General features: G+C 38.0%; 2 protein-coding genes across 3 annotated transcripts; both read left to right on the forward strand.

The window, feature by feature from the left end:
* Positions 1-150: 150 nt before the first annotated feature.
* LOC138194594 (inter-alpha-trypsin inhibitor heavy chain H3-like) lies at positions 151-12,298 on the forward strand. 2 transcript variants are annotated; one of them, XM_069143489.1, is made up of 24 exons: positions 151-354; positions 998-1,158; positions 1,280-1,384; positions 2,436-2,598; positions 2,685-2,795; positions 3,171-3,299; positions 3,449-3,565; positions 3,694-3,862; positions 3,949-4,059; positions 4,154-4,335; positions 4,453-4,632; positions 4,725-4,846; positions 5,848-6,131; positions 6,229-6,246; positions 6,592-6,621; positions 6,918-6,953; positions 7,586-7,630; positions 8,243-8,320; positions 8,425-8,514; positions 9,071-9,175; positions 9,381-9,549; positions 10,692-10,840; positions 11,072-11,156; positions 11,272-12,298. In XM_069143489.1, the coding sequence occupies exons 1-24, from the start codon at positions 280-282 to the stop codon at positions 11,384-11,386; spliced, it is 2,829 nt and encodes a 942-aa protein (XP_068999590.1). In that variant the 5' UTR covers positions 151-279; the 3' UTR covers positions 11,387-12,298. The 2 variants fall into 2 exon arrangements, with proteins under 2 accessions (XP_068999590.1, XP_068999598.1); XM_069143497.1 differs by lacking the exon at positions 6,592-6,621.
* Positions 12,299-12,389: 91 nt separating this feature from the next.
* On the forward strand, positions 12,390-19,695 carry il17rc (interleukin 17 receptor C). The gene is made up of 14 exons (XM_069143507.1): positions 12,390-13,888; positions 14,360-14,594; positions 15,317-15,420; positions 15,503-15,617; positions 15,706-15,747; positions 15,847-15,965; positions 16,972-17,028; positions 17,132-17,192; positions 17,321-17,547; positions 17,909-17,962; positions 18,049-18,100; positions 18,231-18,326; positions 18,719-18,757; positions 18,833-19,695. The coding sequence occupies exons 1-14, from the start codon at positions 13,781-13,783 to the stop codon at positions 19,435-19,437; spliced, it is 1,914 nt and encodes a 637-aa protein (XP_068999608.1). The 5' UTR covers positions 12,390-13,780; the 3' UTR covers positions 19,438-19,695.
* The last annotated feature ends 553 nt before the right edge of the window (positions 19,696-20,248 follow it).

Here is a 20,248-nt window from a genome sequence, read left to right on the forward strand (position 1 = left end):
TGTCATTAACAAAGTCGTAGCAAAGTGCACAGGCTGGACCACCTATGTCAACAGTAAAGGTCGCACAGCTATGTTTCTCAGAAACTTCTGTTTTGTGGGTGTGTTTTTGTGTGGGTGTGTTTGTTTTTGGTGAAATATCCAAGTGAGAGAGTGGAGAGAGGAGTGGGAGAGAAAGAAGAGTTTGCCCTTTTAAAAAAAAATTTACACGTTAATGCTGTTCTTGTTTGTTTGAGTTAAAAAGACAGTTTCAGCTGTTTGGGCTGCAGTCTGGTGAGAGGCATGATGGGGAGAACTGTGGTGCAAATCAGCCTCTTTGGGCTGCTGCTGGCTTTGGCTGCCACACTTCCAAGGAAGGTAAGGTCATAAAACAAAGGGCCGAGCACCAGACAAGGAAACAGAATCTACTGGATGTATTCCACCGCTGTGTAAATTTCTCTGAAATCCAACAGCTATTTGAAGTGTGTGTTTGATTTTATTTTTTTTAGGACCAATTGTAGTTTTAGAACTTGGGAGGGAGGACATTTGTGGAAATGTCCTCACTTTCCTCACATTCTCAGATCCCTGTAAAGGGCTGTTTGAAGGTCAAAACGAGTTTTAGTTTTCTACGTCAGAAATAGGTTATCGGGTCAGGGTTGAATTTAGGCATTTGGTTGTGAGGGTTAAGAATGTCAATGGTCATTCTCACAAAACCACAAACATATTAGTGTCTGTGTGTTTTTGTTTTACTGATGTAAGTAGAGTAAGTCTTTTGTAAATTAATGTAAGCCAACGTCATTTCTTTTTTATGTGTGAGCCATGAATGTGTGAGTATTGGGAGTGTGGATTTGCTCAGTCACAAATAACGGGAATGGGGTGTTTCTGCTGTTACACCAATGATATTTCACAGATGTCATCCATCAACATATTCACCTTCTGATCTTTGGTCAGCTGGTCGTCAGCCAGTGACATCAGTCAAACTAGTTTTGTTTAAAGAAATATGCCTTCTGTGTTTGTTTAGGGCGACTGGGACATCTACAGCTTTCATATCAACTCCACAGTGACCAGTCGTTATGCCACCACTGTCATCACAAGCCGTGTGGCCAATCGTGTCAACGAGTCAAAGGAAATTGAATTTCATGTTCGGATTCCAAAAAATGCCTTCATCAGTAAATTCAGAATGTATGTAAAGCAATAATGTGAAAATCTGGAGACATTTCTATATAAAGAACTGTACCATAAAATATATTACAGGCTACTCTAAAAAGTATATGAAGAAACTAAAGCTTTTCTTACTCTGAAGGTTTATAGATGGGCAAGTGTATGATGGTGTTGTGAAAGGTAAGGAGAAAGCTCAGCAGCAGTACATTGAAGCTGTGTCCCATGGCCAAAGCGCTGGGATTGTCAGGTAAATGAATTGCTGGATAAATGTTGTTCTTGTAATTAAACCTATTTAGCCTATAGATCCCACTTTTCAGCATTATTTCTGTTATAACTGTTGTTATATAATGTCGTATGACGAATATATTCATATTTCTTCCTTTATTATTTTATTCTATTTTTGCAATGCCATTTCTTTTTATTCTTTGTTCATCTTTCTATTTTTCCTATAATTTCTCCATGCTTATATATTTTTATTTTACAATGTGAACAACATTAACAAGACCTAACTTCTCCACAGGGATCAATAATTTAGGCTATTTCTGATTCTGATTTATACAGCTGTTTTTATACTGTACATATTTGTAAAAGAGCCTTCCGTGTTCTTCAGGATATGGGAGAATGAAAAGAAAAATTTGCTGTCCTAAAAAATAATGCTTTTTTTTTTTTTACTTGTAAAATTTGGGCTTTTTCCTAGCAAAATATTGGCTACTTAAAAATAATCTATTCTATTCAAACAGAACCATCTAAAAATCACTTTTTATTTAAACCTGCAGTGTGAAACTTTCGTCCTCCCTCTCTGCCAGTGATCTAATTACAAAACTCTGTTGAGACCATGTTGTTTTATACAGGCTACAGTCAATGGTTGAGACATGCTTCCTTCCTCGAATGTTAAATTGTTGATAAATTATGGATGAATGAAATAAAAAGATGTTAAAACTACTGGCAAGTGACCAGTTTCATGATCAAAATGTGATCCATGTGGTCTGATAACATTTGGGTTGTCTAGAAAAGCCACACAATTTATGTGATCCCCATTCAAATTAGCACGCCAGGCCAGCGGAAGTCTCTGGTGCACATGGTCAAATGGCCAACGTGGGAATGTCAAACCAGAAAACATTGCATATTGTAAAATAGATGGATTTACCTGGCAGAGGAGGGGGGGGGGGGGGGGTTAATCGGCATTGTGTTGACTCGTTTGTCAGGGGCTTAAATGTGACGGATGTAAAGGTCCCACTCGTAACTTGTAACCTGCTGTCTAATGCAAGTTAACGCAATAATTATTGCCTCTGTTGTAGTTCCGTAGGGAGGACCCTGGAGGAATTTAAGACCTCTGTAACGGTGGCTGCTCACAAAAAGGTCACCTTTGAACTTACGTATGAGGAACTGATGAAACGCACGCTTGGCAAGTACGAGCTGCAAATCCACGCTCGACCCATGCAGCCTGTCAAAGACTTCAAGGTGTCTTAACTTTTGCTATCTATTCAGTGGAAATTAAACTCCCGTGGTCAGCACATCTAACAGTTTTTTTTAATACTCAATGCCAGGTTGATGTGTACATTCACGAGAAAGCAGGCATCCGTTTCATCGACGTGAAAGGAGGACTAAGCACCAAGGCCTTGGCTAATGCTATCACTAAAACACTTGCAGACAAAGAGGTACAGCATGCACTCATGAAAAGTTATATTTGTGTTAAGCTTAATTGCTATTTTATTGTCGCTTATATTTAACTGTTAAACTACACTATACATAACGCCACCGTGCATATCAAAGTTACATCTATTGATGCTGTACATAGTACATTCTGGCTTATTTCCCATCCTTGTGCATGTCCTTTTGCTACTATATTTTTTCTAAATTAATTGGATTTTCTTGTACTAGTAGTACTCAATGCTGTCTAGTGACAACAAAGTTGCATCTATTAAAATAAACTATTAAAAACAGAGGACACGTTGGCCCAAAAAAAACAACAACAACAACAAAAAAGAGACACGGATAGAGAGTGTATAAAATTGTGTTCATTCTGTTTTCAGGTCTGGGTGTATTTCTATCCAACAGTGGACCAACAAAAAATATGTGACAGCTGTGGCAAGCATGGTATGAATGGAGATCTGGTTATTGTTTATGATGTCAACAGGGATCCCACACTGGGAGACATCAAGGTAGAGCAAGTGTTAATTAAATGTTATCTGGTCTGTTAGCACCGTGCACACACAAATATATTCACCAAAAAATGTGTCTGACAGGATATTAAATATTCATGTCTCTTCAGACTTTTAACCAATCAAACTTCCCTTTTACTCCCGCTCAGAGATCCACTGGGTACTTTGTTCATCACTTTGCTCCATCTAGTCTTTCCCGAATACCAAAAAATGTTGTCTTTATTATCGACCAAAGTGGTTCAATGCACGGCAGAAAAATGCACCAGGTACAGTATTTATGTTGTGAGTTTTTAAAGACAAGTACACAATTTAGGAACATGCACAAAACAAAGATTATTAAAAGCTTTTTCTACTTGGGAAAAACTTTTAATGGGTAAATTATGTTTTTGCCCAGACACGAATAGCCTTACTTCATATCTTGAATGACTTGGCAGAAGATGACTACTTTGGTCTTATCACTTTTGATTCCAACATTTTTCACTGGAAACGAGAACTTGTTCTGGCTAACACTGAAAACCTGGAGAGTGCAAAGACATTTGCACGGGAAATTATAGATAGAGGAGGTGAGATTTCTTAATAAATACATTTATTTTAGATGATGAACATTTAGCAGCAGAATGGCAGTAATGTAACATGTGTTGCATTTCAGCTACAAACATTAATGCAGCAGTGTTAGAAGGAGCACGTATGCTGAATGTACATCCTAGAGAGGGTTCAGCATCCATCCTTATACTTCTCACAGATGGAGACCCAACCTCAGGTTAGAATAAAGCACACCTGCACACAAACATGCACAAATATTGTAATGGAGATTTTCCTCCCACAAATAAAAAACACGTGCTGTATCCTTGCAGGGGTGACAAATCTTGAAGAAATACAGTCAAATGTAAGAAGGACTATTGCAGGCAAATTCCCGCTCTACTGTCTTGGTTTCGGGTTTGATGTCAATTTTGAGTTCCTTGAGAAAATGGCACTGCAGAACGATGGTTCGGCACGACGGATTTATGAAGACTCTGATGCTGATTTACAGCTGAAGGTAGTTTCCATCACGTTATGAATGTTCTTTAACTGTGTGACTTCATGCATTTCCACAGAAAAATAGAGCTACAGAGAAAAGAAGCATTCATATAGTGTCCATACTGTATGCCTACAGGGTTTCTATGAGGAGGTCGCCACCCCTCTGTTGACAGATGTAACAATGATCTATGTTGGAGGAACCAATCTAACCCAGACTAACTTTAGCCAGTATTATAATGGCTCTGAAATTGTGGTGGCCGGTCAGATCACTGACAACGACATTGAAACCTTCGCTCCACAAGTTGTAGCCATTTCTGTAAGGTTTGATCCACACCGTACATCAGTTGTAATTTTCTTAAACCCTGGTGAAAGTTGCTGTTTGCTGACATTTTGTTTGGATTATGACAGGGAGATAGAAAGATCACATTTTCTAACACAAGCACCTCATTGGAGCCAACTGGAACTGCGTCTGGCGACCACATCCAGAGAGTCTGGGCCTACCTCACAGTTAAACAGCTTCTGGAGAAAATGTGAGTACGACACCTGCTGTCTTTTCCCTGTTCTGTTTTCATTACCTTACAATGAGCCCCTCATATCCACACGGACCACGCCCTGTTGCACCATGATATTTCTACAAAAACGCAGAATAAACAAACCAAACACTGCCTTTAAAGAAGGCCTTTTGCAAGTTTTGCAGTCACCATAAATAATTGTACATGCTCGGAAGGGGCGAGTGTAAAGGAAAAGTGTTCAGTTGGTTTCAGTCTGCCACCTTACCACCAGATGCCACTAAAATCCTACACCCTGTGTCTTAATCCATTAATTGTTGAATCCTGACTTACTATCCAAATCTCAAAATTTATATTTTACAACAGCTTTCTGTTTTTGCAGGGCTTGTATGCAATTTTCATTAGTACTGGTGCCACATATACTTCGTAAAATCTCTTGGGTCTTCAGTTTCAGGTTTTCTTAGTTTGAGTTGGTGTTTGTGGATTTTCTAGCACAGACGATGACTGTCCTCTACAGTTTTCATAGCTAATTGACCTAATGTAAAGATTTTACTAAGATTTCAACACAAATTTATCAACAAAAGAAAAAGGTGGACAACAGTGAGTGTGTTTGTGTTACATCCACTAAGGGAAGCCAAATCCTAGTGTGGGTCCAAATTCTCTGCGAAATAATTAACTGGTGATGTTTGTAAATCCAAAAGGATATTTTAAGATACTTTGTCATTTTGAACTGTCTGGATAAATGGATGATGGTAAACAATTTTGTTCCCATTTTCCCAAATGATGTCTGTGTTCCTGAATCAGAACACAGATGGCAACCCCCCAGTAACAACAACAAGTTGCAACTTCAGAAAGTAGTTAAAAATCTTTTTTTTTTTTTATCTTGGAATATTGCATGGTGTATTTGGATGGTGAATAGAAAAGGGCTTGCTGAGGTCACAGCAAAATTAGTATTGAAAGATAATTAACTTTATTAAACTTTGCTGATGTGATTCATATTTAAATAACAATTTGTGACACAGGCTGCTGTTATCTGGACCTGAGGAAAAGAAAGCAAAGAAAGAGGCTTTAGAGCTGTCGCTGAAGTACAGCTTTGTGACACCACTTACATCCATGGTGGTCACTAAGCCTGCGGGGGAGAACACAGATGTGCTTCATAAACCCAAAGAAGGCGAAACACCACAGAACCGGCAACCCCCTTTCATCCTTCCTGCACGTACTGCAATGCGTGGCGGTGGTGCCAGTGGCGGTGCCGGTCGGGGTGCCGGCGGTGGTGGTTGGGGTGCTGGCAGTCCCTTGAGGGTCGGTAGGTTTTGCTGCCGAGCAATACAAATGTGAAAAAAACAAGACAATGCAAAGTCAGTAGTGTTCAGCATTTGTTTCTCTACATTCTCTCTGAACAGGGATTGCTGGGGTTCCAGGTAAGACACACCTGGATGATGAAGTGGCCTTTTTGCAATGTATGAATGCACAACTATAGACTGTTTGTAAGTTTGTGGGTGGCACTTATATTTATAAATCAGTGTGTTTGGAACTGGGCACAATATTCATTTGTGAAATGTGATAAATGAATTAATGACAAAATTAATTAATTAATTAATTAAATATTCATTAACAGTTTACAATTAAAAAAGTGACCAAAAAAGTTATTGTTTAACATTCAATTAATACAAAATTTGGCAATTAATACCCTTGTCACGCAACAAGGCACATCAGTGAAATGACATACAGTTTAAAGCAAAAAAATTTTGTGACTCTCCTTTTAGCACCCAGAAGTTTCCCACCACATTTGACAGGTACATCGGGTGATGCTGCAATTTTTTATACAGCTTACAACATATTGTACATGCATGCTTTTTACCTTATTGGATATTTGCAGTCTTATTAGCATAAATTCAAAGATGCCCCAGATAAATCTGAATCAAAACTAAAACGTTACATGAGAAAAAATGTTGCGTCTTTTTCAGTGCAGCTGATTGATCCCTAACCAAAATATAAATGTTATATCGAAATGCACAAGTGTTGTTAAATTTTTACCAAAACCCCTATAGATCAGCAAGACAAATGAGTGAAAGCTATTTCTTGTCAACAGGTGTTCCTTTTCTTGATGGTGCTCTAACCCGTACAGGTATGACGTAGGTGCTCTGTTATGATGTAAATACAGAAAAATGGTTTTGTTTTGGTTGAAAGGAGCCACTTGATGGGGTTTGAGTGTCTGATTAGGATTTTACGTTTGTACACACAGGATTAGAGCTCGAGGCAGTCTTAGAACAATGGGGGAGAAGCATATCCCACCTCAACTGATGTGTTCTAAAAATGAATGTACTGTAACAATTTAAATCAATAACATTAAATCCTCCATTTTACTTCTCACAGTTCAAATAAAATGGTCTTAAACTTTTTAGGCTATTACCCACAATTCCAAAACACAAGTCTTGCAATTTTTATTTTCTTATCATTACAAAATTTAAGTTGTAATAGCCTCAGAAATCTTTCTTGATTTTTAAATCAATTTTTAATGCAAATTGTTTAATAGTAGTAAAGACTACTTAAGGTATTTGTTATTTTTGGTACTTTGGTACTTTTTGGTTCTTTTTACTTTACCAAAAAGAACAAGTACCTTGAAATGTGTAAAAGTGAGTTTTTAGGAGTTAATTGTTGAGGCATTTCTAAATATGTAATATATTGATAAAATGTATTGTACATTTTTACCAAAAAGAACAAATACTAACTTCCTAAATTTTACTATTCATTTTCAAGGTCGATACCGCGCCGAAAAAGGAGCTCCTAAAGTTCAACTACAACGTAGGTATAAAATATTAAAAAGTCAAAAAAATGTCAGACTATGTCATCAATGAAAACATCATTTGATGTTAAATATTTACAAACTAAATATGTTTAGCAAGATTTAAAACATAAAACATGTTCATCAAGAAACGGATGTGGCCATCGATAGATTATTTTTTTTTTTTTAACCCCATTTCATGTCTCGAGTTAAAGATTACCACGATCTTTTTTTTTATAAATAACCACACGGTGCTGCTGTTGGATCAGAATTTTCACTGAAAAGATGTGTTGCTGGCTGTTTAAGAGATTTGCAAATCATTATATTCTGTTGTTATTTACATTTTACACAGCGTCCCAATTTATTTGGAAATGGAGTTGAAGTAAAGAATGTGGAACAACTAAAAATGTCAGAAACATGAATTAAATAATCTTTCACATTTTTAAATAAAAGTTCCAAAACTTCATGAACATGAATGCAAACCAAAATCTTTTAGTTTTTAGATTATACATAGTTATGTTTTTATATATATGTCTACATTTGTAGGTGAAAACTTTGTAACTTCATGCAATGTCTTTTAAAGCTTTGTAATATCAGTGTATGTAACTGCCTTTTTGTGTATTTATTTACAGATGCTGAACCTGCATTGTTGCCCTCGAGTGGTTTAGTAGAAGATAGGGCAGACCGTTGGTTAATGAAATCTATTCCTGGTAGAGTATTACTTCGCTGTAATTCATGGTATTCAGGGTATATATATACATATATATGTATATGTATATATATATAATCTGCCTTTATTTACATTTACTTACAGCTGGTCCCATTGTATATGGTATCATGCCTTCTTCGGGTTATGCTGCAGGTGATTTGGGCAAGGTCGACCCTCTGATAGCAGCTAGTCCTGGTAGAGTATTGCATATATTTAATTCATGATATTCATGATCATTTATCTCTGCTGCATACAAAAATGTCATAAAATAGGAGATTAAAAAAAGTGGTACTTCATTTCAATTTAAATGTGTGAGCTACCTTCGCTTCATCATGAAGGTTTTTCAAAATAAAAATGAAAAAAAAAAAAAGGCACAATATGCATATTTTGTTGTGGTGTGGAAAACAGTACTGTAGACTTGTCACTACCTGTGATACTGTAAGAGAGAAACATTTTGAAAACAGCCAGCTAGTTCATGAGTAACACTCAATTTGTCCACAAATCTTGCAAATCAGAGGACGTTTTTGTCCAGGCATGCTTTTACCTTGTAAATATAAATCTAACGTAATGTTTGATGCCAGTCTTATGTAAGATATCTAATGATCACCACCACATGAAAGTTGAGAAACATTGAAACATGCTATTGTGCTGCTTTAGTTAGTTGAATTCATATAGAGTATAAAAGCTGTTTATTTTCAGGGTATGTTTTTCTACATGCTGTGTAACTGTGTGTGTGTTTTTGTATCTCTAGGTCTTTTCCAAAGGTTTTTGCTAAAAACTGAAAGTCAGTCTGCTCCAGTCTGCTTTGATGTCCCTGCACCGGTCTTCCTTAAACTACTTCACCATCCCAGCAGGGGTCAGTAATGTTGCTCTTGCGTTAAAGAAAACGTCACTATTTTCTGTCAGCACATTAAACCACTTAGACAGTAAACCCTTATAATTTAAGTATTTTTCTCTCCATGTGTAACAGAAAATTATCATTCTTCTTTTTTCACATTTTCTATATTTATCACCTCGTTTGTTGTGTGATGTTGAGTTGCAGTCTGTCTCTTTTGTTCCAGAGCTGTATGTGAATGGTGAGCTTGATTCAGTTCAAAGTGGGGGCTTCAAAAGGATTGTCATCCACTTCAGTACTGATGATCATGTTGAGTTTTATCCCAAGGGAGTGTCTGTACGAGAGGGACAGACAACAGCACATTACACTGGACAAGATAACATCACAGCTGGAAGGTGATTTTTTTTTTTTTTTTTTTTTTTTTTTTCATTATAATGGTCACAAATTAATCCAAGATGATTCTCAGTTGTGTAGAGAAAGAGTACCTTGACATTTTGAGAAATACACTTATTCACTTTCTCTTCAAGAGTTACAGGAGAAGATTGAAGTCACTCTCCTGTCAGCAGCTGTATAGCTTGGCGTTAATCTTTGAGGTTTAATGAGAAATATTATCAGACATCGCTGCATAAAACAGCAATTTAAGGGATGTGTTGTTCTACGCTTGGATTTTTGTGCTGATTAAACATGTAAGATGTTAATTAGCAAGCTTTATATGTTCTGATAGGCAGATTTTGTCACCTTAAAACAGGAGAACAATGGCTGGCTGTGTTCTCCTGTGTTTCCGCTCTTGATGCTAAGCTAAACTATATAGCTGCAAGAGATACATTCATATTTATTAAACAGAAATGAGAGTGGTTTACATCTTCTAATTCTGTGTGCTTCCCAAAACTACAGTGGTATCAATCTTCTCATCTAATTTCCGAAGAGAAAGTGGATGAGCATATTTCCTGTGTAAATTGTTTGCCTTTACCTTTAAAAGAGCCACTCTGATGTGACATTAGGTTATAAATGAGGTACTGAAGTGTCGAATTGAGGTCCAGATATGTTATTTGTAAAGAGAAGAGGCTCGATGTGGATGTGTACAAGTGAAAAAGAGCTGGTCAGCCCTGAAGGTGAGAAGGCCAATGGCGGACCTATACATCCACATTCCTGATGGTATTTATGATGTTGATTTGTAATTGACTTACAACTAAAAACAACACTGTTTACAACAGATGCTTACATCAAAGACAGTGATTTTAATTATTTTGGATGAAAGAAATCTCTCCGGCTTGTGCTGGACTGTGCAGACTTAGTTTGATTTACATCTTCATCCTTCTCTTCTAAAGGTTTGTTGCACCTGCCAGACAAATGATGTATTATATTATATTTGGTCCACGGATTTGTGCACTGATGTAATTCCCAGAGTAGCTTTTCACCTTTTCAATCTGAGCAGGCCAAGTCAGCCAAGAGAAGTGAAATTATATGTGATGGTTCGTAGGTCCTTTAAGAAGAGTTTTTAAACCAAAAATTTAAGAAGAGATGCTTCTCTTTCTAGTGTGACGGTGATTCGGCGGGGCAAGGAGATAGATGTTGCAGCTGGAGACACACGCATGGTCATCTTAGTTCATGAGAAGGATGGCAAAGAATTCCTCTGGCCAGTTTTAAGACAGCTGCAATCAGCCAACAACACTGAAGGAATTTTAGGTGGGTAAAAAAGGCTGTTTGTGTTTGTATATGCTTCTCTGTATTGCTTCACAACTTAAAACTGCTGCATTCGCTGTTACGACTTAATATCAGGTCAACATTATATTGAATCAATGTTTGCATATAGCTGTGGTGCTTCCTGGAGAAATGATTCGTTAAACAAGACAACATTTATTTTGCTGTCTGTCTTTAAGTACCAGGTTTTCATTTCATGTCTTGCTTTGTGTCCAGCTCTAAAACCAGCAGTTTATGAGGAGGTACAGCGAGTTCCTGTCACAAAACTGAGGATCAAAGACCAGGAAATTGATGTTACTAGGTACATTTTGTTTGTTTGTTTGTATTGTTTGTATTATTATTTGTGAGCTGTTTTAGAGTGCTACTGTGGCTCCAGTACACAAAGATATATGATCTTTTTTGTCTTTCTTTTGTAGCGTTGGTGCTCTTGACTATAGTATTGTGGCTCTCCCGATAATGAGTTGCTGGCACATGTCTGCGGAGTCCGCCCTGCAGAGACCTCTGGACGATTTCTTCGTTGCACAACTTTAACAGGCCACCATGTTGAATCACTTGAAAATATTTCATATAAGAGAAAAATAGGAGAAACACTTGTGGAAAACATCTTTCCACTTGTTACTATACTATATAAAAGTATCCCAGATCTCTAAATGTCTCATATGAACTTAAAAATTAATCAAAGATTTGTCAGATCCATAGAATAATGCTTGCAAACTTAAAAAAAAAAAAAAAAAAAAAAAAAAAAAAATATATATATATATATATAATATATCAGGAATTTATGTTGACATGTATTCTACAAAAGCAGCACTGCATTTATCTCATCAGTTTACCTTCCAAGATCACCTGAATGCACAGAGTTGTCAAAAATAGGTATTAATTCTGCACCTTTAAATAAAAGGTTAAAATCATGAAATGTAAAACTATTTTTTTTTTTTATAGTTAAATGTGACTACGCACTGCTGGTTGACAGATCTACAAGGGAGCTATAAGGCTTTCTGATCATCCACCACCATAAAACAACACCTACTCATATGGTAAAGCACCTCATCATCACTACAGGCTTTGTAAGAGTCTAGTTAGCAGGTGAGCCGGCCTTAAGCTTACTGTCATAGTTTGGACCCAAAATCACACGGTCTCCTGCGTTTCTGCTGAGCATCTGAAATAGGTAAAACGTGCATCAAAATTAACCCGTGAAACCTGCATACATGTGCTTATCCATGATAAAGACTAAAAGTGAAAGCAGTGGACATTTTCTTCACGGTTTACTTCATGTAATATGTGCACTGAAGTAATAGACATGCTTTGAATTTATGTTTACATGAGGCAGGCCTTGTCTCCCTGTGGGGAGTTCAGTGTTTGTAAAAGTGTATTCAAATGTAGCCCAAGCTTTAATGCAAATAATTATGAATGAAAGTAAAATAAAGTTTGTTGAATGAATAAGGCTATTCAAATTCTTCACTAGTAAAACCACAACATAGACAAAAAGATGACAGGCTCTGTGTTCAGAGCTTAAGTTAAGATTTGACAGTGCGCAGCAGAGTTGGAGGTCATTCTGCTCCATTAACTGCATATTTATTCTTATTTATTCACCTCGCCTTTGTTTAAACAAAGAAGAGGTCTTATCTTAATCTACTGACTACAGAAATCAATTAAATGTTGTGAAGTGAAACTTACCCATGTTGTAAAAAAATATGTCTTCCACATCAGTTTACAAAGTACAAAGTGTGTTGTTGTTTTTTCCATTTTACTGTGAACACATTTCTCGAGGGGCAGGCCTGTTATTTTTTGTGTGTTTTGTTTAACATTATGTGGTTAAACCGGTTGAGCTGCTCTGTGAAGCATTATGTTGCTTCTAGGATCGTTCTTACTCAGTGAATTCTTAGTGCGGGTCAAAGGTATGTGCATTCTTTTGAGCGGGGGTGATAAACTTGTTCGTTTGGCCGCAGTTTACTGGGAACTGCAAAATGAGGAATCTTTGCGAAATCCATGTAACAAGACAAGGAACAAGTTACAAATTTAAACCCACAAACACCAGCTGTGAAGTGTTCACTTGTTAAACTCCTCCCTTGTTATCTGTATACAAAAACTAAAATCAAGGGTTCAAGACAGAGCCTTGTTGAAAAAAATAGATAGTTGTGGACTTTGACCATTGTGGTTCTCGTTGGTTACACAATATTTAGGAATACAGAGTAGGAAGTTTCAGGATGACGCACATTTGCTGAGACTAAATCAGATCGACGCATAAAATGAGAGAGACGGTGAGACAGGGGGTGGGGTGTCTCCTGAGTCAAGACAGTGACGAGCTGCATAGTGCAATGTTCACATGACTCGAGCATTCTTTGGCTCCCTTGACAAGGTGCAGAGCTGAACACCCACTGGAAACACACACTTTGGAGTGATCACCTAAAATGGATTAGTAAACACACAGTAAGTAGCCTAACTAAAAATGTATTTCTATCAGCTTACTTGACTATAATTTGATACAGATTGTAATGTAACATTAACATGCTCCTTTCCTTTGTCATAAAACTGTTAATTTAATGCTTGGAAGTGTTTTCAGAAGGGATCAGTTCACGATTACAACTGCCTGTCAAGGCCACTTAAACTGGAGTTTGTTTAAATTTCATTTGCTATATTTTATTCAAGGCAAAGCCAAAAAGCCTAATATATATATTTCTTCTTCACTAGGTCATAAACAAAGGTGAAACCCAGGTAACATCCACAGCTCTGCTCTCACAGTTTGTCTCAGTTCACTGCCCTTCCTGTATGCAGTGTCTGAATGAATATCATCAAGTCAATCTCCAGCTGAAGCGATGATGGAGAGGAAGACAATAAACTTGTTGAACAAGGTTTTTGCATTGCTCCTTAAGAAAGATATGTGTAGAGAACTGCTGTAGGACTCCTGCAGTGTTCCAAAGTGCAATGTTTCTTCCCGGATGGTCCGCCTGGTGTGTTTTGCTGACTCTACATATGTCAGCCTGTGGTTTGGAAATCTCTGGATATGAAAGTGAGGAAGTCATTTGCTCACAGGTACTGAAGAAGACATTTCTTGTGCTGCAGTACATTTTATACGGGGTTTTTTTTGTATTGAGTTTTATGGAAAGGGTGAGAGAACATATGAAGCAAATACAGTGACAGAGAACTATGTACAATTAAAAAAAATAAAAAATAAAAAAAAAAGGTTATAGGATATAGGAGAGGCTGTTACTGGTTACAATAATATGTTGGGCATTAACATTATAGCAAAAGTTAGGAGGTAAGTTCATCAACTTCATGTCAAGGTCAGGACGTCCCATCTGGACATATACACATTAAAGCTGTCACATTGTTCTTTAACCATGTAATTTCTATAACCCTATAACATGTCTGTTATAGCTTGTCACAACACAGCAGTGTCATATGAATATCATATCGTCCTCAAAACAGAAAATATTTGCTGTCCAGGCTCATGTATAATATACTAATGTAGAATTTTCCCTCATAAATCTTGCCTCCTCTCAGGGTCTCTCTGACTGCACCATGAAAGACGAGGTGTCTCTCTCGGAACCAAAGAACACTGTGGATGTTCAGAACATAAAACCAGATTTCAAGCTCTGCTGTGAGGACAGAACAACATGTACACTGTGTCTGGTGATTGAGACAGAGATCTATATCCATCCAGAGAAAGACGTGGAGGATGAAGGCCACTCTGGGTCTGATGAGGAGGATAACAGTGACGAGACGAGCAATCCAAAAGGTAAATTAATCAATCTATTCATTAACCTTCATGTTATTATGGACTGATTCCCAAATTGTAGGCTACCACAAGTTTGTAAGTCATATCCCGCCATTCAGGATTTCATCGAATTTCAGCATGAAAATCAACTTGCAAAAATTTTAGATTGACATAAAGGCAAACTACAATTCATCTTCACTATTTGTCTTTTTTCTTCTGCCAAAGTTACACACGGTGATGTAATTACAAACATGAACTGTTTTGAAAGCCTTCCAAGCTTTGACAGTAAGCTATTGAAGAGCCTGTCGTGGGATGTTGTAAATTATTACTGGAAGAAGGAATGCGCAAACACACCCCTTACTCTGGAAATGATTGTGTTGTATTGTTGCTGTACTTTTCCCATGTTAACATTTTGCAAAAAGCACAACAATGTACCTTATAGACCAAAGCCTTACTGTCATTCAAAGTGGAAATATTAAAATGGCTAAATTCAAATGTAGTGGCATCAATAAAAGTAATTAGCTGTCTGGAAGACAGACAATCAGTCGCAGCAAAAATATCTGCTATGCTTTGAAGTTATGACTGATGGTTCAGAATAAATGCAGTCATAGTTCGCAGGAAAAACCATGAGTCATTACTGGTGTCATTGTTGATGTTTTGGAGGTGAGGTGATGAGTTTTAAATGCTTGACTGACTGGTTCCTTTTCTGAACTCTACTTCTGCTGTGCATTCTGTTTCTATAGCATCAGTGATGGTGTGTTACAAAATAGCAGCTACCCTGCCCACATGCAAGAAGGTGGAGTTTACGGTTAATCATGCAGCTCTTGCGCAACATAACCAGACAAAGGTACTGCCATTATTACACAATAATAATCTCAGTCCCAGACGCCTTGTGTTGTAAACTCTGTGTATGTGTGTGACCCCTACAGATTGCCATGGTTATTATGAAGCCAGATGGGTTTCCGTTCAGCAGTCAAATGTATGTTTATCCCCCTAAATCAATACATCTAATGCGAGAATTTATTGCTCCTTCTCTATATGAAGGTAAAGTTGTTTTAATTTATTTATTTATTTTTAATTTTAACTACTTGTATGGCAACATTGACACATACATATCACTCTTTGTTCTCAGTGTGCTCCAAGGAGCTGCAGAAACGTGTGCCAAAGTGTTACGGTAAAAAAACCCACACACATGTATTAATTTTCCTTGTTACATTTCACATCTGTATTTGTCTTTAAGGACAAAAGCATTTGATCCTTTTTTACTTTTCAGCCCCTACAATCAGCACTGTAATAAACCAAGAGAAGAATCAGGTGGAGCTGCTGTTTAAGGGCAGGAATAAAACCCTCCCATCTGTGTGTGTCCAGTATGAGGAGGAAGGAAACTGTCAGGTCAGTGATATCACAGCCTGAATCTGATGGCATTGACAGTTTGGTATTTATTTTTGGTGGAGGAAGTATTCGTATCCTTTACTTAGTAAAATAAGAAAAGAAAAAAAAGAGCACCATTACAAGCAGTGTTACAGTGTAACTAGTCTAACTCATGTAACACATTCTACGTTTAAAGGTGCAGTATGTAGGATTGAAGCCTCACTTGTAACACTGCTTTGTTTTTACATGAAGAGGAGCTAGTGAGTCACTGTGGTGTCCGGTCTGTTTCCAGAGTTGGAAAGCAATGACAAAGTTAACACTTATTTTGCTTCTTTTTTTTTGCCAAAAGTTTTATCCATCTTAATGTTTACTGTTCCATTCATTTGAACAAAAAGACTCCAGCTCAACAGACTCCCATTCAACTTCTCTCATTAAAATACAAAGTCAATCATCCATCATTAATTCGATTTGAATTAGATATGCAAAATGCAGGTACTTTTTGGGGTGTGTCTCTTGGATTGACAGGCCTGTAGTGCAGCCAGGTTTCTGTCATAGGTGGGCTGGGCATAGTGTTCTCGGGTTCCCAAGAAGATAGAGTCAGAATCCGCCCTCGCTCCTCCCCAGCTTGTCCAAATATCATGATTTATGGCTCCCAAACAGCAAGATGATGATGATTGAAATACCTCGAGACTTCAGATCGGCAGTTCACAAACCAATGAGCGACTTCAGGGTTAGTTGCAGCTTGCTTAGAATACGCATCCCCTTCTTTCTCTCATGTCGGACTGAGGGCAGACTGGACACTACGGTGACTCACTATCGCCTGTTGAAGCATTGGGTTACGAGACAAGACGGGGCTAGCTGAATAGCACGCCACCTTTAGTAGACATCTGTGCAAAACAATACATGGGCGTCTTCAACATTACTTCAAACCGGCTCTTTCTTCACATTCTGTGGATAATATCAGTTTATTTTTGGATGTTTTAAACTAAAAGTCTTACATATGACACCTTTACATTTTGTTTTACAGAATTGGAACAGGTCGACCATTCCACTGTACTCAGTGACCCCCTGCACGTGTCTCCAGGTACCGTCACTTTTACATCATGGTTACTTCTGCCAAACTTATCAACAGTCTTGTGTCTTATGACTGCATGACAAACATGCTTTTGTGTCAATATGTGCTGTAGGTATGGGATGATGATGAACGGACCTCTGTACGCACTCGACACTGCCCCTTCAATAAAACAAGTGAGAATTAATGTTTTCTTTAATAAATTGCCATCATTTATTTTCTGCTCACTTCACAGGATGAATGGTGGGGCAGGTGGCTTACCTTTTATATGCTGATGCCATGATTCACTTTGTGTCTACTCTAGATGTCCTACATGTCGTACAAAAGAACATATGGGAAAATGTGTCGGTGTCTGTGCGCCCTGGTAAAATGACCGACTATAGCGCAATGCTGTCGTGGAACCTGTCTGCCCCCTGCAGGCTGGAGGGTGAAGTGTGTCTCTCTCACAGAGGGAACGGGTGCAGGGAGACAAATACCTTCAGACAACAGCTGAAAAAAGACACATGGAAACAAAACAGCAAGGGACACTGGGTAAGAATAATTTAAACATGGCCCTTCTTACTCAGCCTGTCTCTTTTAGTTTGAGCCCTTCAACATCCACATTTTGCCCCTTTATTTCCCCATAAGTACTTTAAATTAAGAAACATCCTTGCCAAACTGTCTGACACTATCACAAATGTATTCTGTATCATCTTGTTCCAGCTCTTATTTGAAATATTGGATGTTTGCACTGAGTGAAATAGTGTTTTTGCTGCATTATCAAACTGAAATTTTGCAGATGTGTTGTGCATTATTTCACTCACATTTACTCAAAAGTTCTTGAGATCTTTCAGTGTCTTCCCGTGAAGCATGTTTAATTAACTAATAAGATTTACAATTTTGTCCCGTTTAGGAGAAAACAGGGGTGTTTGAAAACATCAACCTACAGCTCACACCCTGTGTGATGGTAAAGTATTCATAACCATCTTCCTGTCATAGTTATAGTTTTTACTGAAGATTAGTTAACTCATTTATGTTGATTCATTTATGCAGGTGAAAGTAAAGGGAGCGCAACATGAGCTGGGTCCGTTCTGTTTTGAAAACAGTAAGCCTGATACAGTTTATAGTCACAGAAACTGATGCTGGTTGGGACAATAAATATTTAGCTTAAATACAATGGATCACCTGTTAGTTGAGCTTTTTATGAAGGGAATTTTGTTCTTTGCTACTTGCAGCTGGCAGGTGGCGCTGGAGTCTCCTGGTTGTCGGTGTTATGCTGCTGGTTTGCTTGACTGCACTCTTGTTTTATTTTCTTCATGACTTGGTCAAAAGTAAGTTTTACTCTGGACTGTTTTCATCTTTTCTCTTCTGCATCATGTGTGTTAGACATTTATCAATAGTGCAAAAACCTTGCATTACAGGAAAAATACAGAGCAGTGTTAAATGTCTCTGCTGTACAATATGTAACCAGTTCATGATAAGATAAGCACTGTCCACATGTAGGAATATCCTCAGGCACTTATTCCCACAAAGGGTCCTTTCATTCCCCTTGAAGAACAAATCTTAGTGGTAGAGATTGTTCATTAAGTATGAATGTGTTCATTTGCCTCGTACAGTTTAAGGAATCAATTATTTGTGGAGATAAATATCCTTGTGGTGAATCTGATAAACCCTCAGGTATCTTTACTTGTGATTTCAGTTTTGTTTTTTGTTTTTTATATAGAATGGGTATGGAGCTGGAACAATGGAGGACTTGTGCAGAGTAAGTTTCTTTTTAAATAGTCACAGTGATACAGGACATCTCTGACATCATTTACTTATTTTTTTGTCTTTGAAGTCGACAGAACGGGTCATGTGGTGCTGCTGAGCCCCCCAGACATGTATGATGGCGTCTCAGAGTCAGTATGTCAGCTCGGGTCCTTCCTCCGCGACCAGGGCTTCAGTGTGTCTGTGGACCAGTGGAGCAGGAAGGAGCAGTGCACTCTGGGGCCTCTGCCATGGCTGCACTCGCAGCTGCTGAGGCTGAACAGCCATGGTGGACGGGTTTTGCTTGTTTTGACCGACAAAGCCTTGGAGAAAACAGAGGAATGGACCCACCGGGATGAAGATGGTGTCATGAAGCGGGGAGACAAGGATCTACCACTGTCATCGTCCCCTTACTCGGATATGTTCACGGCCTCCCTGTTCATCATTCAAGCAGACAAGCAGCTGGGCAGGGCTGGTGAACGTTTTCTGCTGCTGAAATTTGACTCCCACCCACTACAGTCATACAGCAGTGACAGGACTTTACCAGTGGTTCTTCAGGGGCTGCCGCTGTTCCAGCTTCCCTCTCAGACTCAAGCTCTTCTAGATGAGCTGGGTGTCGTAGAGACAGAGAAGGGCCCAGGAAGAATGACATGGACAGAGTGGAGTTTGGGTTCCTCCGATGGATGGAGAATATAGACTGATAATATTATCTTGGAGTTGGAAAAAAAACCTGGGGACAAAGCCTTTGCATCACTCGTGAATGTTATAATGAACATGTATGCCCATGAAGGACATACTCACCTGACATGGACTTGATGAAGATGAGACACTTTGGAGGCATAGGAATCCTGATCATAATAATATTGGAATACTATATGCTATATACTACTATAGTATTGTGGGAGTCAACACATTTCATAAAAAGACCAAAATGTGCAATCATCTCTGCTTCTGATGTTAAATAAAGTTCTGAAGCAGCTTGGTATTGTAGTTTTTTTTTTTTTTTTTTTTTTTTTTTTTTTTTAATCAAATAACACTAAACAGGAGTAAACAGTTTCTTTGTTGTGGACTGTTTTCAGTATTAACAGCAGTAGGTCAGTGTATAAGACTGACCCAATAAACTACAGTGACCATGTTCATTGTAAGGAAGGAGCAGCATTCATGTGAGTCTGAGATTTTTAAGATCAATTCATTGTTGGTTTTGGTAATTTCATGAGATTTATTGACCGCAGAAAAACTATAGAATTAATATATTATTTAAACTGCAACATGTCTAACTTAAAATCCTACAGACTAATTATATCGACTGTCCACTCATGTCTATAAATAAATATGCTCGAGCTGTTTTTGCGCATAGAGCATGTCGGGTTGTGATTGGCTGTTTGTCTGAGGAAAGCGGTGGATCTTATTGGTTTAATCTGGTGTCACTTTAAAGACACACGGAAGTGCTTGGTAAATGCCTCGTTCCATGCCGGAGGGGCGGTGCTGAGAGATTATTACGTTCCCC

Source organism: Embiotoca jacksoni, unplaced genomic scaffold (assembly GCF_022577435.1).
Source record: "Embiotoca jacksoni isolate LCO1_2020_lvr unplaced genomic scaffold, fEmbJac1.0.p SCAF_1, whole genome shotgun sequence".
Lineage (NCBI taxonomy): Eukaryota > Metazoa > Chordata > Actinopteri > Embiotocidae > Embiotoca > Embiotoca jacksoni.

Coding starts and splice junctions, on each gene's coding strand:
- LOC138194594 (XM_069143489.1), top strand. CDS start 280: ATGATGGGGAGAACTGTGGTGCAAATCAGCCTCTTTGGGCTGCTGCTG. Junction 3,863..3,948: donor GGAAATTATAGATAGAGGAG/GTGAGATTTCTT, acceptor GTTGCATTTCAG/CTACAAACATTAATGCAGCA. Junction 8,321..8,424: donor GTTAATGAAATCTATTCCTG/GTAGAGTATTAC, acceptor ATTTACTTACAG/CTGGTCCCATTGTATATGGT.
- il17rc (XM_069143507.1), top strand. CDS start 13,781: ATGTTTCTTCCCGGATGGTCCGCCTGGTGTGTTTTGCTGACTCTACAT. Junction 17,963..18,048: donor AGCTCACACCCTGTGTGATG/GTAAAGTATTCA, acceptor TCATTTATGCAG/GTGAAAGTAAAGGGAGCGCA. Junction 18,101..18,230: donor TCCGTTCTGTTTTGAAAACA/GTAAGCCTGATA, acceptor TGCTACTTGCAG/CTGGCAGGTGGCGCTGGAGT.